Here is an 18,286-nt window from a genome sequence, read left to right on the forward strand (position 1 = left end):
TGTCACTGTAAATACTCTTATATAGTCAGGCTCTATCAGACTGACTAGTTCTTTGAGGTGTGTGTGTGTGTGTGTGTGTGTGTGTGTATGTATGTGTGTTTGTGTGTGTATATGTGTATGTTGTGTGTATGCATGGACATGTGCCCATGGAGGGACAACAACAGAATCTCCATGCCTCAGATTGCACACTAGCAGAAAAATGATGGACATGAATCAAGGGAAAAAATGATGGTCTAATGATTTTACTTATTAACCAGTCCTCATTAGATGGCACTTGATGGGGCAGAGACACAGATGTCTTGTGTGATATCAACATGGCGGCACTCACAGCGCTAAGGGTTTTCCTCTGACAGTCATGGCCGTGGGCTCCTGGGCATTGTTCTGGCTGGGTTCATGCATCTCCCTAACCTGGCTTCCTATCTTCTTCTAGAAGCTATCATGACTCCCCCTTGCCTCTAGAGTAAAAGAACAAACTTTTCTTCTTGTCATTTAAAGACCTTAACAGTGTCTCCAGCCTCATTTCCCATTCTTCCTATCACACTCCAATCCAACTGGTCTTCTTGCTTTTCCCTGTGTAAAATATCTCATTCCCAATCTCCATGCCTTTGTCCAGGTGTCTCCCCCGCATGGAATACCCTCCTTCCTCACCCCTGCCTCCTGGAATTGCTGGCACTCTTCAAGGCTCCCCTCAAGGGGCACCTTCTTCCTGAAGTGCTTCTAGCTCTGCATAGGTGTCAATGCTCTCTTCACTAACATTACTATGCATTGACTTTGCCTATAGTTAGTATTTCCTTGTCTGTGTATTGCAAGTCAGTATAGGGTAGTTGAGAGCTAGAATCAAAGCCAGGAAGACCCACCTCTGATACATAATGACTATATTACTCTTCAGTCTCTTAACATCTCAGTCCTGAAGACAACTCTCTAAGACTGTAAGTTTCAGAGAAGGTGACATCTGTATTGGTAGAGAGTTTCCTTACCTGGGAATTCCCTATACTAATGAAGTCACAGACTCTACGCTTGCCGTTGTTATCTTTACATACGTTGTTTTTCCCTGGAATAACACACACTATTTCGGTTTGTCTTTGTATTCCCAATGCCTGGCATATAGAAAGCATTTAATATTTTTTTTTCCCTGAATTGAAGTGAATAAGCCGGCCTTCTTAACAAAGCAGATGTTGTGAGGGCTGAGGGAGAGGGCTGAAGGGATTCTGGCAAGGTCAAGTAATTTTCTGGCTTATTATTGAAATTAAAGTAAATGAGCTAACTCATTTAGGAACTCAATCTGCTGAAAAATCCCAGGCCAAAGGGAGCAACCTCTGGAAATGAGAGATGAATTTCTTTCTGTCTAAAACCTCTGAAATGGCTTTCCTGAAGCAGGTACTTGCAATGATGGGGATGGAGTAAGGATTGCTGATGAGAGAGCATTTTTGTCCTGCACTGGTCTTCCACCAGCCCAGACACATGCACAGGTGACAGCAGAGCGGGATGTCATTAGCTGTTATCCAAGCAGAGTTTGGCTTGAGGCAGCTTGAGAACACCCACTAACAATGGCTTTTGTGTTTCCACAGGTTATGGCTTTGTAGATTTTGACAGTCCTGCTGCAGCACAGAAAGCGGTAGCATCTCTCAAGGCCAATGGCGTACAGGCACAGATGGCCAAGGTAAGACAGATGCGTTCCGATCAGTGGCTTGCCTTTTGTGACGACATGGTCATGAGATGATTCCAAGTTGGATTAATGATTTCCTGGTGTTACCTTCTTCTGGAGGGTGGTGGGAATGGTAACTGTTGGCTTGGGAAAGTTGGGCTTACTTCATTTGTACTTTGGGTCCATCAGCAATTTTGCAAAGCACGTCCGAAGCCTTGTTCAGTTCTGTTATGCTTGTTGAGTTGTGTCTCTTTTTTGTCTGTGTTAAGAACTTTCAATAGCAAATGGCATCTGGCTCGAGGACCAATCAGTTAGATGTCTCAATCTGCCTGCTGGGCTTTGGGTAACAGCATTCTCCTTTGCGTGCTTTGGAAAGCTCATGGTAGTGTGTTCAAGTGGGTCTGTGCAGGGAAATGAGCTTCCTCTAAGCTTGCTGTTTGGGCCTGCTTTTCATTTTAGCTTTGAATTTGTGGAGGGATTCTTCCTGGGGTTACAAGCAGGGCATCACCCTCACGTACTTTGAGAGGACCTCCAGTGATGCTCTTGGGAGCTATTGGTCAGTTATTGATTTAGGAATGAGGGCACTGGACCTTGCTGGCTAAAGCTCCCTTTATTTCAGGAAAGAAAATTGCCTTTCTAGGCAGAGAGCAATTTATAGCATACATAGGGTTTATGGGAAAATTCTGATAACTTGTGTATAGATACATGGACACATGTCATTTGCATTTATGTCTTTGTGGGTATGGAAGTATAGTTCTTTATCCAGGATTGAGAACTTCTCAACTAAAACAAAGAATGAAAAGGGGCCATGATCTGTGTCAAACACTCTTACTCCATATTTGGGTTTTTAAGTGTGGCTGTGTGAGTTTTTGTAAAGGCGCATATGATTAGCCTTGAACTCTTTCCTGACTTTTCACTAATGATCCTCAGTAGGGAAGGGAGAGAAGTTTCCTGTCATGGAGATATAAATTGCTATTTCCTTTGTCCATTTGGCCAGAATGTGTAAGCAAATGATTCCTAGTTTCAGCTAGAAGCCAGATGTTCAATTCCAGCTGTCCCCCTCCCCTTTTCCCTCCTAACCCCATCAACCAGCTCTTAGCAGTCTGGTATAGCTCATGATCATTGACTTTCAGACACTGATCACCACTTTTTTTTTCTTCTCTTTTTTGTCCAAGTTGTCAGGATGGGAGAAGGAGAGAGTTAGTTGCTATTTAAGGCATTTTAAATGATTTCAGACTGTTTAGTAATCAATTTTAAACACCTCTTTGACTGTAGCATTGAAGAGTGTTGAAGTCTTGTCAGGATTAGGCCAGATGGCTTTCGGTCTTCTCAAGAATTCAGTCCCAGGGAATTAATGAGTTTGAAGAACATGTAGGTGAAGAAAGGCTAAGGGTTAACAAGTGGGGATTCAGGAGCAACCTTATAAAGCAGATTCATCTCATATCTGAAGATACGTGAGAGAGGATGCTTTAAGTTGTTATACATTTAATTTAATAAATGAAAAGAATAAATGGAAGGAAATCAGGCAATAACTAATCTCAAAGGTATAGTGAAAGTAGTTATAGAAATGCATTTAAAAAACCGTGTGTACTTTTACTGAACTGTTTTTCTTGATTAAAAGAGAGGGCTCATAGACATGAGTGTGGAGGTTTATCAAGAAAAGACTGGACGTGAAACAGAAGGTATCAGTAAAACATGATTAAAAAAGAAAGAGAGAAAACAGAAGAAAACTTTAATTCTGGGAACACCTGTGTACTTTGAGTAATATTCTGATGCCAAACATCTAAGCTTGGGGAAGGGTCAGATGTCAAAAGTTTTGGACATAAAAAGTAGAGTATAGTTAATTTAAAAAAAAAATGAGTTCTGGAGCCCTGGAGTTTCCAATCTGTCCAGCATCAGTGGTGCAGTACAAACTCCTGCCACTGTGGTGTACCTCTACACAAATCCCACTTGTAGGAAGATGTAGAGACTACCTGTTCAATTCCATTAAATATGCACTTATTATTAAACACCTACTATACTCCAAACCCTGTGCTAGGTGCTACGGATACAAAGAACAGATCAAAACCAGTCCTGCCCTCGAGAAGCTTATATTCTACTAGGTTACACAGGTAGGTAAATGCAAAATATATACGAAGTAATTTTGCTTGGAAAGATAAGGAGAAGTAGCAACAGCTGGGGGAAATAGAAAAGGCCCTTTGGAGAAGGTAGCATCAGATGAGAAGAAACGGTTCCAAGTACTGATCCCTAGACCACTTCCCACTCACCTCTCATTCCCTGTGTGCCTATCTTCTGCATATTCAGAGTGCTATTAAAAAATGAAACCTTTTAAACAATGTATGCCATGATTAGCAATTTCAGGCAGCATTTTTGGCCCTCATCCCATGCCATATTTATACAATAAGCAAAAACTTATTGGAGTGTTTAAAGACATTTTGTTTCTGGAATTGCTCTAGAGTTATTACCTTGCCCAGTGTGATACATAGAATACATTTACAATCTCTTTTTTCCTAATCTTGAAGCATGCCAAGGAGGTTGAGATATGCATCTGCCTCCTGGAATGGTTCAGTTATTAATGACTCTATAATTCAACAACTGAGAAGAAATATGTATGTATACACACATGTACACATATATACATGTACATGCATATATGTATGTGTTTTAGATGGAATGCATATAAATACATATAACAATATATAATAATTTTAAGTATACACAATAATTATATGTAAAGGGCAACACACATTTATTAATCACCTTCTATTATCAGGCACTGTGCTGAGAGCTTTACAGATATGATGTCATTTGGCCCTCATAAACACCCTGAGAGGTAGGTGCTATTATTATCCCCATTTTACAGTTGAGGACATTGAGACAGACAAAAAGAAGTATGTTGACTTGCTCAAGGTCATATAACTAGTAAATGGCTGAACAAGATTTGAACTTGGGTCTTCCTGACTCCAGGCCTAGGGTTACATCCCATGTATCACCTTGCTGCCTACACCCACACCCTTCCACACACGTGCATACACACATACACATATGTGAATAAGTATAGGTATATATATATATATGTATGTATAGATGTGCGTATGCATATATGTATGCATATATTTATGTAGTATTTTGCTGCATGTAAAATAAATATATTTCAAAATCATAGCTGATGTGCCCCAGATGTCGGTTTTAAGCATCTAAAAAGTCACTAAGGAGAGACAACATTTTGTGTAACTTTGCTCTTCCATGGCTAACAATGAAGGGGATTGTAAACTAAGAGTAACACTCCAATGAAACCCTGGTTGGTGATAAAAGACAACATAAATATTTGTTAGCAGAGAATAGCAATTGTTTAAGGTATTTGCTGCTCTTTAAAGGGCAGGAGAGATTCCACAGATGTGGCTAATTGAGGAGTTTTCCTATGTCTCAGACAGTGCTTTCCCATTCAAGTTTGGGGCTGGATGTTGTTAATCATTATTAATGTGCTAATTACCTTGTTGCATAATAGGAAGTAGTCTTTCTTCAATGACTGCTTTGAAGTGTCATTGAAAGAACAATGGCTTTGGAGTCCAGGCACCATAGAGACACAGTCCAGGGTCCTGGGGAAAAGATCTTATGCGAATCTTGTCTCCATTTTCTTCTTTATAGAATGGGAAGAGTGTCCTCTGTCTCCCCTTCACGTTCTAGGAGTGGTTGAGGAGGTGTTCGATGATATTCAGGCCAATCTCTTTGGATGCTGGCCCATTGGTTTATCAAGGATCAAATATCACATCAATGTAACAAGAGTAGTTACAACTTAAAAAAAGCACCTACCACGAACAAAGCTCTGTGCTAGGTCCTGGGAATAGAAGGAGCAAACCCAAATAGCCTCTGACTTCAATGAACTTAAAAATCGGTTCAGGGGAAGAGGAGAAAAAGGATATAAGATAGACACACATAAATGAATGAAAAGTGATGTGTCAATTTTAGAAGCACTAGGGTAGTTGATAGAGAACTGGTCTTAAAACCAGGAAGAACTGGGTTTGTATCCCACTTCTGATACATACTGTGTGACCTTGGGCGGGGACTTCTCACTGCTCTGGGCAACACTGTAAGAGACAAGTTGAAGAGAAGGTACTAACCATCATTGGAAGAGGAATATTTCTCATTTGGGACTTCCTTATGTAAAGGGCATTAGAGTTCCAGTTCCCAGCACTATTCCTATTTAAAAGGAAGAGAGCAGTAACACAATTGGCCATCAGCAATGACTTCCTCTAGAAGCTGGAATTTGAGCTCCAGTGACAGCTAACAAGCATTCATTAAGTTCCTATTCTGTGTCGGACACTGTGCTAAATGCAGGGGTTACAAAGAAAGTCAAAAGATAGTCCCTGCCCTCAAGGAGCTCATAATGAGGGAGAAAACATGCAAACAACTACTCAAAAACAAGATATATATATAAGATAAATTGTACATAATCAACCAAGGGAAGGCCCTAACGTTTGAACTGTACCTGGCAGGATGCTAGGGATGCTACTGCATGGAAGCAAGGAGGGAGTATAGTTCACTGTTGAAAAGTGGGGGTGGCAGGGTCTAGATTTAACAAAGGCCCAGAAAAGATGAAACCTTATCTGAGAATGCTAGCTTAAACGCTGATTTGACTCGAACATGAAATAGGCTATGAGTTGTTATATATAGCAGAGTTGGAAAAATTAGGTGATAGCCAGGTTGTAAAGGGTTTTAAGTGCCAGGATGAGGATTTTATATGCAGCAGGGAAAAACTGGTGATTTTTGAACTGACTGGCCCTGAAACTCAGATGATCTAAGAATTTCATTAGAGATTAGGTAGCAAAATGGAGCTCAAGGTCATTTTGCTTATGATAGGGTGGGGATGGGGGAGAAGGCTAACATCTAGGATACCAGAAGCAAAATGTAACCTTTTAAGTTAAGGAGACAAGCAAACATTGGTGTTAGTGCTTTTCTGTTGGTGTATTTGGGAAGAAAAACTCAGCTACTCACTTTAAGAATTATTGGTTAAAAAATACTGAAAAATATCTAGGTGCCATCATGGACAAAATGGCATACCTCAGGTGAATATGCTTTGGAATACAAGGTGGACACCCCTTCGATTTGGTGAAATATCTGCTACTGGCAAGGAAAGGTACTACAGTCCAGTGGACCACATTGTTATAACATAATCCTGTCTATGTAGAGGCAGCTATAAAGTTTGCCTGAAGACTGATAAAATCAGTTGCATGATCAAATCCAAATGGCCATGTCTTTGCTTTCAATGTCTGGATACAGACTAAGTAGAGAACATTCTTTCCAGGACTGGAAAGAAAAGAGGGGATTCTCATTGAGGTATGGGTTCATTGGATTGCCTCTGATGTCCTTTCCAACTCTGAGATTCTGTGGGAAACCAGAGAAAATATATAGAACAAAGTTGTCCCTCCCCAAAATGGGAGCCTGCATTTTAATGCCTTCTGAATAAGCAGTGCCCAAGACATTCATTTATCTGTAGTAGCAGGTAATCAATACCCATTTTTTGACTCAATCAACAAACATTCATTAAGATCTTATACATGTGCCTGGCACTGTGTTAGACATTGAGCATAAAAGACAGAAGTTTAAAAAGCCTCTGTCCTCAAGGAGCTTACTGTCTGTCAAAAGAATGAATGAAAAAGGATATTTGGATAACTACAGTAAGTGTAGTAAATAAGGACAGACCCAAAGAAGCAATGAAAAAGTATGTTTTAATTTCAAGCTATTCACCTTTTTCTTCTACCTAAACTTGGGATAAACTGCCAAAGACATGCTTTGCAGTAATGAGTAGATACAGCTGTTGTAAACAGCATATCTCATTTTAATCTTCCAGAAATAGAGGAAAGATTCCTTTCCTGAAGAAAGCAATTAGCTGTGTGTGTGTGTGTGTGTGTGTGTATGTGTGTGTGTGTGTGTGTGTGTGTGTGAATGTGATTGGGAACACGCTGTTCACATTTAAACACACATATGGGTGTGGATAACTAAATGTACTTTTCACTTGCAGACAACACAGAATTTTATCCTTCCCACTTTTTTTTTTTCCTGGACAAAGTATTCCCTTGAAAAAAGATCTGTATGGATCAGGCAACTGCCTAAAGACTGAATCCTGTACTGTCAAATATTTTAATTATCCATCCTGTTGATTTTTAAATGGGACTCATTTCCCCAGATTTAACCTGTTCATTTACATCGAATTATTGCTTTTGGACAGCTTTATGCCTCTCTCTTCCAAAGAGTTGTCACTGAAATATGTCAACTCGTCCCAGATCAGTGTTCAGCACAAATTCATTGATGCCCATCTATGAAGGGCAAGCCTGGCACATAGTCTGACCCTGGGGAATTTCTGACACAACCCATCACAAAGCATCACCCATCCTGTGATTGAAATTTCTGTGATTTGCAACTAGACCAATATTTATGTGTTAGGCTTTTACATCTCTTTGAAATATTTGTGAATATCAGCCTGGTTGGCTGTGTCAACTGGGCTCCTATTTTCTGACGCCAGAGTTGAATGCTGGGATTGAAAAATCCAATATTGAAATTGTCAGGGTTGATCTTAATCCCATTCTTTAATTATTTGACTTTTTGGGAGCAGAATTTGCTAAAGTTAAATATTTGTATTAGCTTCTGCAAAATGATTTTCATAATCTGCTTCTGGTGCTGCCCGGGGCTGCTGTTAAAACTCCATGGTTGTCTCTTAAAGTGGAAATAACTGGGATTGGGGTTGATATCCTAATGGAGTTGGCTGAATGCCACAGCATCTTATAAAAACCTGCACAGGGTGACCTGAGTGGAACCTCTGCCTGTTGCCAATGGTGTTTCTAACTACAGAATGTGTGGGGAACACTGAGCAGTAGAGAGTTCTCTTTGTCTTAGGGGAAACAAACAAACAGACACACAAACCCCTGTTAACTATCTCATCGAGTACATATGTAGAGAATGTGTCCAGGGGCTGATCCAAATCAATACTTCATTTCTGTTTATACTCCTGTGAAATATAATAGCCATCCACAAAGAAGGTGCTCTTGGCCGCAATTATTTTTTTTCTTGAATTTTAAATGAAAAGATTCACCCTGTGCTCTCTGCCTCCTTTTCCCCCTACCCCCATTTCACATTGCTAGTCTTTACTCTCAGGAAAATCCTTGGAAAATTGCAGGTCCAGGGTAGGTCTGTGGTCTGGGGCAGCTTAGTTGAATTGACTCTAGAACAGGAAGCCTGGGTACCATTTGCTGATTTTTCCATTGTTTTCTTTTATGGTTCTCTGCAAATCCTGTGGCTGTGGCCCTGTGGTGACCATCTTTCCAGTGGTCACCAGCCTATTTTGACAGGATACTTTGGGTATTGGTTACAAATTATTCATGAGGAAGATATTACAGAGTTTGTCTCCCCTGTCTGGAATGTTTTCTTGCCTCAGCTCTGATTCTTGAAATCCAGTATGTCCCCACCCAAGACTGCAGAGTAGTTCAGTGGATAGAACACTAGACTCAGCGCTCAGAAGACGCGTGTACAAATCCTGCTTCAGACACTTACTAGCTGTGTGACTCCGGACAAGTCACTTAACCTTTGTTTGCCTCAATTTCCTCAACTATGAAATGGGGATGATAATAGTACCTGCCTCACAAGGTCGTTGTGAGGATCAGACGCAGCATGTTTTAAACCTTAAATATTATATAAACTATTGTTAGTATTCCCTTCAGTTACAACATCCCACTTTGTATGTCAGCCAGTCAACAGATATTTATTTAGGCACTGTACTAAATTCTAGGCATACAAAGACAGAGTTCTTGTCTTCTCTTTATACTACTATTTATATAGTGGTGTTATTTAGTAGTTTTTCAGTCATGTCTGACTTTTCGTGAACCCTTTTGGGGTTTTCTTGGCAAAGATACTGGAGCAGGGTGCTATTTGCTTCTCCAGTTCATTTTACAGATGAGGAAACTGAGGCAAACAGGATTAAATGACTTTGCCACGGTCACACAGCTAGTGAGTGTCTGAGGCCAGATTTGAACACAGGAAGATGAGTCTTCCAGACTCCGGGCCTGGCACTCTATCCATTGTACCACCTAGATGACCTTTAACTATCTATTAAACACCTTCTATAAATCAGGCACTGTGCTTAACACTTGGGATACAAAGAAAAGCAAGAAAAAAAAAATAAACACAAAAAATAGAATTTAGCCCTGTATTTTCTGAATGCCTTATCTTCATCACTCAGCAATCTGTGTATCTTGGAAGCTTGTCTGGCCCTTTTGCAAATGGAGGGTATTGGAAAAACAGGAAACTAATGGGCTGTAAATGCGCTCTGTACCACATTCAGACTTGATTCCTTTCTTCCCACCATGCTCAGGAAACTCAGGCCTCCTGTACTCAAGTGACCCAACCACAGCTATGCATCTTGGGAATCCCTTGGTCAGATCAACAAGTTGGGAATGGGCAAATCTGCATTCCAAATTCTAAAAGCATATTGACCCTACGTGTATGAATCAAAAGTACTCCCCAAATAAATCAAACCTTAGATTTCAAAAATTGGGCAAAATTCCAAATGGGAACCATACCTTCCTGTTCACTGTGGATTCCCTTAAGTGCTCCATGAAGGTGACTGAAGGGAATTTGCACCCTTCCATGAAAGAACTACAGCTGGAGGTGAGATAATGCTAGAGGCCTATCTCCTTGCCTTGATGCGTGACTGTTATTCCCATGGATGCTAATAAGTGTCGCGCTCACACATCAAGCAGAGAATATCCCCCTGGAGTCCATGTTCAACTTGACTGATCAGACAAGCTTCATCTACTCAATGTGAAGTGACTTTCACATTCTCAAATTCAAAGTTAACTTGCTGGGAAGGTGATAGGATTTAATGAAATCATTATCCCTCAAAAGTATAATGCACCTTCCATATGGAAAATGATACTTCTCAAAGCAAAGGCATAGGCAAAAAAAAAAAAATCATTGAAGTCATCAGTGGAGGGGAGCCCCACATAATGTTACACTGATCAAGCTCACTTTATAATAGCATTTTATGCTTCATAACCAAATACTTCCATAAAGTGATGAAATCCTACAGTGGAATTGTCTGGCTAGTCTCTATTCATTCACTCATTCATCACTGGCCCCGTCTGTCCTGTGATTCCTCACATCTTAGGAACTCCCAGAGCAGGAATTCTCTCAACTCATGGATGCATTTTGTCAACTCCTGTAGAACTTAAAGTCTTTGAGAATTGCCTGGGGCACTACCAAGTTAAGTGGCTTGCCCTAGGTTGAAAGAGTAAAATACTAATGTTTATGGGGCATTTGTGAAATGCTTTAAATGCATTACTTCTTCAGTCTTCACAACAATTCTCTAAGATAAGAGAAGCAAGGGGCAGCTAGGGGTGCAGTGGATACAGCACTGGCCCTGAAGTCAGGAAGACCAGAGTTCAAATCCGGCCTCCGACCAAACACTTGGCACTTACTTGCTGTGTGACCCTGGACAAGTCACTTAACCCCAATTGCCTAAAAAAATAAAAAAATAAAAAAAAAAGATGAGAGGCAAATATCATTCTTGAGCTGTGTGTGTGTATGTGTAGTATAGACCTATGATTTCATTAATTTAAGGAATTTAAGGGAAGAAATGACATCTACCAGTGAAAATCTGTGCACTCTGCTTTGTAACTTCAGTCTTAGTTGTCTAGAGAGGGTAAGTGATTTCCCTGGGATCATAAAACCAACATGTGTCTGAGGTGTACCTTGAACTCAAGTCTCCGGCTCTGTCTCCGTTATATTGTGCTGACATACTCTCGTGTTATAGATGGAAAACCTGAGGTAAAAATGTTAATCATACAGCATGTTCCCAAGTCTTTTTAAATTTTAAGCTTTTTAAAACTTTACTAAAGACAGTTGGGACACCTTGTTTAGCTGAGGCCTCATGGACGTGAAGTGATGGAGCTGAGATGTTTGGATAAGTGATGGAGCCTTAGCCAAATTCTTGCCAAGTATATTGTTATTTCTGTTCTTTCACATTCTTATGGAACTAATTACCTGCTGTAATAACATTTCACCTATCATTAATTTGATTCTTGGACTCCATGAACATGAAACCTATATGCCTGCCTCTAGATAGATGTCCCTAGAAATCTATCCATACTAGGGGCAGCTAGGTGGTGCAGTGGATAGATCACTGGCCTTAGAGTCAGGAAGACCAGAGTTCAAATCCAGCCTCAGATATTTACTAGCTGAATGACCCTGGGCAAGTCACTTGACCCCAATTGTTGAGAGAGAGAGAGAGAGAGAGAGAGAGAGAGAGAGAATGATAGGCATTCCAAAATTGCAGATAACAAGTTGTAACTGTAATTATGCACAAACAATTCCATTTTTCTTTCTATCTCTCTTCTATAAAGCATCTTTAAATGCCTTATAACCAAATCCAACTATAAAGTCATAAGCCCCTGATGCAACATTGCCTATTCTCCAATTTATGATGGCAATATCTAATAGTCAAAAAGCCTTTTAAGGTTTGCCAAGTGCTTTACATACAGTATCTCTTTCAATCCTCACAACAATTCTGTAGAGCAGGCATTGAGACCCCTGTTTTCTAGATGAGGAAACTGAAGATGAGAAGCTAAGATGTTTGTCCAGGGTCATTAGGCAATTAAATGGAAGAACATTGTCTCCTTCTCTGTGGCATGAACGTTTTGTCCCAAATGGATATTTGTATGTGTGTATACATGGATTATGTGTTCATGATTTCAAAATTCACTGATTTGCCACATGTGTTAGACTCAAAATCCCTTGGAGTCCTCTGCGCATGGCATCCAAATAAAGATGGTCCCAGTAGACTGACTGATTTATATGTATAATTACACTGAAAGAAAAAAAAGGATAAAAAGTCATAATATTCATAGCATCCCCACTCTTAATATTCCATAATAATAACAATAACAATAACAATACTCAATTCTATAGCATTTTAAGGTTTTGCAATCACCCTATAGCTCATGTAATATACTTTCACATACTCCTAGGATCAAATATTTAGACCTTTAAGGGATATTAGTCACAGGATCATAAATTTAGAGCTGACTATCAAGGTCCAACCCCCTCATTTGGCAAATGAGGAATTAAGACTGAGAGGATGAGTGAATGGTCCAAGGTCAGAGAGGTAGTAGGAAGTCACCAATTAAAATCTCAAAAGGGAAAATACACATACCTTGGCAACATTTTCGAGTCATTTGAAGATCTCCTAGATTTTTTTGTAAGGAGAAACTGCCCTTCCCCTCAAATTCTGAAATCATCTAGAGTGGGCAGGAAAGCTGGAGCCCATCTTAACTTTCAAAGCCCCTGAATGGAACAGAATAGAGAGTGCTGACTGGAATTCTCTTCTATCTCAGAAAACCCAGGTGAAAGGGGAAAGGAGTAGGGTTTTGCCATTGATTTGGAAATGTACCAGGTAGTGCTTTGGGATCCGGAGTCATCATCTACAGATCTTTGGCCACCTCACCCTTTTCACTAATTACTGCCACTGTAGAGACAGTGGGAAATGGAATCTTTAGCACTTTAGGTAAAGGTTTTATTAGCTTCAAAGAACCTCAACCCTTTATTCGTTTTACTTCCTTTCCATGATTCTCCTTGATTGACCTTAATCACTTCTTTCAAGACATCTTCACCATTAGCACTAGTGCCATTTGTCAGATGGCTCAGTTGGGAGTCAGTAGTCACTCATCAATTTAATGACCGAAATGTTTGGTATTATCGGCGGAGACTTATCTGTTGCCATGTTTTCCTTTTTTGGAACGTATTCAAGAACTGAGTAATGTCTGACGATTTGGAGCCAATCAATCCACAAATATCTACTAAGTTTTAACTCTGTGTTGGGCATTGTGCTAAGTGCCAGAAATACAAAGAAAAAACAACAATAGTTCTTACCTTCAAGGAGCTTACATTCTAATGAGGGAGATAGCATGTGGATAAATTGGCATATGCAAATGTAAATTTGCATAATCCCCTTGCCCTTCCTGATCTGAAGATTATGTAGTACAGTGAAAGGAGCCCTGGATTGGAACTAAGATGTCTTGGGTTAGAATCCCAGCTCTACCTCCCTTTAACTCTTTGAGCTGAGAAAAATCCTTTTCCTGTCTGGGTCTCATTTTCCTGATTTGTAAAATGAGAAGATTGAGCTAGATGACATCTGAGATCCTTTCTAATGTAAGTCTATGAAACACCTATAATGTGGTGCAGGCATTGAGGATACAGAGGCAAATATGAGGCAGAATTTGGCCTCAGGGAGTTTTCATTCTACGTCATGCCTCTATGCTGTTTGATCTGTTGCAGGTGTTCCGAGGTGTGCTTCTAATAGCAAAATAATATTTTCTGCACTTCATGACCTGCATGATTCTGACCATTATTGGGCATTAGCTAGTTGGGAATTTAACGTACAGAAGGGTAGTGGTGGTGAGGGGGACTGTGTACTTCAAGAGAGGCGGGCATGGCACACACAAATGGTATATGTTTGGAGAAAGTGTGCCATTTCTTAGAGTGTATTAGTTGTTTCATGCACGAATGATTTAGTTCTATTCTTCTATTAATGCGTTTTTCTTAGGGAAACCACTGCACTTACACAGACAAAGGAATATTCGTCATAACGAACACCTTGTCCCTACTCCTTCTTCCCTCATTGACATTGCTCAAGTTCATAGCTCCATCCATAGGTATACACCCGCCAGTTTCCAAACCAAAAAATTTCTCTCTGACTCCTCCCGTTATAAGGGAAAAACAACAAAAACATAATAATACAGTAATAATAAAGTAATAAAGTAAAGGAGGATACTGCACACCTTTCACACCTAAGAGATCATCCCTTCAGTGACACAAGCGTTTAAGTCTTATGTGAAGTTAGAGGATCCAGAATGCAGTCTTTTTCAGGACTGAATTATGTCTGTTGAGAAAAAGGAATTCATTTCATCAGAGACATAAACCTGGAAAGGGACATCAGAATTCACTTAATCCAACTTCCTCATGTCCCACGTGAGGAATTTGAAGCCAAGAGAAGCCAGCTGCCTCACCCAAGATTATCAGAGGAGTAAACATTTGAGAGTAGAATATGAATCCAGGATCTCTGACTTCAGAACTCATTCCTTTTCCATTCTTCTACCTTGCAGTCCAATGCTGTTTAAGACACATTTTTAAAGCCCATACCATGTGCCAGACACTGCTTTAGGAAGGGCTGCCTACATTTTGTCTTTCTAGATAAAAGATAAATACTCTTCCCATCTCTGTAGTGCTCTGAGATGCCATCTAGCTTGGGCCCCACCTCAGAACGTGTAACAAAACAATAAGAAGAAGAAGAAGAAGAAGAAGAAGAAGAAGAGGAAGTTATTATTGTTATTATCTACTTCAGGAAGTGGAAGAGGGCTTACCTTCCTCCCTCCAAATTTTTACCAAGCTCCCTCCTGGTTCAGAGGGAATATCCTGTTTTCAGATTAGAAGGTATATATACCAAATACCTTACTTGGAAGAAATAAATGGACTTCTCTTCCTTGGGCTACTATGTATCATGAACCCAGCTATAGTAACTAACTGAGTACCACCAGTAAATTCAAAGGTTAAACAATTAACTGCTTGCTGACTAGTAGAAACTAACTCATTAAACATACTTGTGCCACCTTGCCTGATAATGAGACCCCATATTAATTTTTGATCATGGTGAGAAATTTCTCCAGTATGAGTTCTATTATCACTTGCAATTAAGCTGCTATATAACTCTTTATAAATGAGAATTCTTCATGAAATATACGATGAAAAAAAAAAAAAAGCTTTGCTTCCCCAGTAGATTTCAGTATTTAGTGATGATTATTTTACCCTCAGGGATGGCACACTGGAGTTATGGAAATTGGGTTGGTATTTGTCAACCAGTGATTCTTTCAAACAGGAATGAAAATTGATGGCAAATTAAATCCTAGGCACATTCAGATACCTTTTTTGCATATGTCAGCAGATGCCAACAGATACACACAGAAAACCACACCGAGATGTGCTTTAATGATTTTCTTTCCATTTTAATTGCACTTATGGCTTGAATTGGAGTCCGTGTGCCTCCAGGCACGCCACCGACTTCCAGGGCTCCATCATGTAGTTTGCATAAAAGGTTATGATTCAACTACATTTCTAAATATTTTAATGGTGACATGCATTTTCCAATTATATTATGGTAAACTGGGTCTCCTCATTAGCATGTTTTCTCTCCAAAATACAGTCTGAAAATAGGACCTGGAACATGTTGAAGAATGGCTGGGATAGTATGTTAATTTCCAAATTTCTTTATAAAGCCGGGGGAGGAAGGTTTATTCCATGGATTGTCTTTGTTATATTGAGCTGGTTTTATTTTTTAATAGCATATCAGTATGGAGATCTTTGATGGAGATAACCTTTATTTTCATTTAGGTCATGCTCCCTCCTTACCAGGTGGTACATTCCGTGTTCTAAAACAATAATCATTGTGAATCTATTCAGCTATGCTTAACCTTTGTGAATTCTAAACTCTGGCTTAATGAAAAACCTCATCAATGTCTTCCCCACAACCTCTCTGTTATGCGTATAATTGGTACACATTACTGTTAAATATTTCAGATTTACAAGGATAAAAATCAAAATTATTCTCCTTTTGACTCTTGTTGATTTTTTAAGGGCAGAAGGGAGTTTTGGTTGTACCTGTGCTTATAGTCATAGAGAGCATCTTGGGTCACTGAGAAGTTAAATTACTTTCACAGTATGACAAAGACTATATTTGTCATAAGTGTGATTTGAACTCAGATCTTCTTTACTCTAAGGCAGGCATATCCCTCTGTTCCCCTCAGCAAATTAGCTCTTGCTTCTATTGAAACACATGAAGAAATTTAGACCCAGAGAGATTAAGGGATTTACCTAAGATCACACATCAAGTCAATGGCAGAGCTAGGATAGCAATATTACTAGCAAGAAGATTAAAACTCAGAGGAGTTAAGCTATTTGCTTCATCATTCCAGAGCTGGGATTTGAACTGATGTCTTCTGATTGCAAATCTGTTATTTCTATCTGATCCAACCTTTAATGACTTGATGGAATGCACCCAGAAGATGTTGCTTCCTTTTACTCTATGCTGCTAAGATGCAATTCTTTCCCTTAGATATGATAGTCACTCATTATAAATTGACTTTTAGAACTCTTTTTGAACAGTTAAAGATATTACAAGGTCTTCATGGTCTATTTCACTTATTTTTCCTCCTTCCCTTAGATGTCCCCCTTTCCTTTAAGACTGAGCACAATGCTTACTTCTGCATTCTTTCCTGATCTCCTTCAATCCCTAGTTTGATTCCAATCGCATAATTCCTAATTATTTTCCCTCCCCTGCCCCCTATCACTTTCTATTTTGTATACATGTTTGCCTTGGCTCCACCAATAAAATGTCTTCTCCTTGAAGGCAGGGACCATTTTCACTTTTGTCTTTGTATTTTTAGATCCTATAACACTGATGGACAGATCATAGGTGCTTTGCAAATGTTTATTGATTGATTTTGTCAGCAGTTCACCTGTTACCTATAATCTTAGAGAGATGCTTAGAGGCACTGATAGGTTAACTGAGTTTCCCTTGGCTAAATGGCTAGGAATTTCAGAGGCAGGCTTTAAATACATTTCTTCCTAACTCCAAAATTTTGCCCCTAACCATCATTGCAGACTCCCTCTGAGGTGCCTCTTTTTTTGTGTGTGTGGAAAAACACAGGGCATCTCTTTGCCTGCCTTATGTACTCATCAACTAGCTTCTGAAGCTTTGTATAAATGTAGTTTCCTTGGCTTTATCTAGATGAGTGTTATTATTTCTGTGATCAAAATTGAATCACCCTCTTTTACAAAGGGGCACCACATTAATTTTGCATTCTATCTCTAGGTTTTCTTGTTGAAAAGGGAATCTAAACATGGTTCTTCTACCTCTAATTCAAGTCATGCTAATTTGTGCTAATAAGCTATTATCATCTTTTTTCTACTTTTGATGTTTGTATTTTATGTCGGGGGGCTTTTTCACAAAGTTGATGATATATCCACCCAGACGAGGCAGACATTTCTAGAAATAGAGTTCAGACTGAGTTGGTCTGTTAGTATTACACTGTTTTGGAAAGAACTCTGGTCATAAACGTGACCTCAGGAAAGCTTCAGTCTTTCTGGGTGGAAGCTTCCTTATCTGTCAAAATAGAGGTTTGGACTAAATAACATTTAAAGCCTTTTCTAGCCCCCAAATTCTCTCTGTGTCTAATGGCTTGGCACATCATGTGGAATATGTTCTAGCCTGGTCACTATTGTATAGGGGGAATTTGTTTCACAGATCCTCCTTCCTTTGTACTGACTTTTAAATGTGAGGATCTAAAAAGTATTGGAGGGTTTCTACAAACATCATGATGCAAAAGTGAAATAAGTTTAGAGCATTATACAGTTTCTGCATCAATGTAAATGGGCAAAATTACAAAGAGAAAGCCAAAGTCACAATTAAAAAAACAAGTAATAGTGGCCCTGGAACAAAGATAATGAAACTTACCTCCCTGTTAGCAGAGAGATGAATAACTAGTAGGGCTGAATGTTGTCAGCATGGTATGCATGAGGCAGCTGTGGCCTAATGGACCT

General features: G+C 39.5%; 1 protein-coding gene across 7 annotated transcripts in view; it reads left to right on the forward strand.

Moving 5' to 3' along the window:
* RBMS3 (RNA binding motif single stranded interacting protein 3) overlaps positions 1-18,286 on the forward strand; it is a 1,414,112-nt gene that overhangs the window by 976,549 nt on the left and 419,277 nt on the right. For all 7 annotated transcript variants that reach the window (XM_027871985.1, XM_027871990.1, XM_027871986.1 and 4 more), the window contains one exon: positions 1,569-1,660. In XM_027871985.1, the coding sequence (XP_027727786.1) occupies positions 1,569-1,660 (92 nt within the window). The remainder of the gene's footprint in view (positions 1-1,568; positions 1,661-18,286) is intronic.

The sequence above is a fragment of the Vombatus ursinus genome, unplaced genomic scaffold (assembly GCF_900497805.2).
Source record: "Vombatus ursinus unplaced genomic scaffold, bare-nosed wombat genome assembly UNPS02014799.1, whole genome shotgun sequence".
In the NCBI taxonomy this organism is placed as follows: Eukaryota; Metazoa; Chordata; class Mammalia; order Diprotodontia; family Vombatidae; genus Vombatus; species Vombatus ursinus.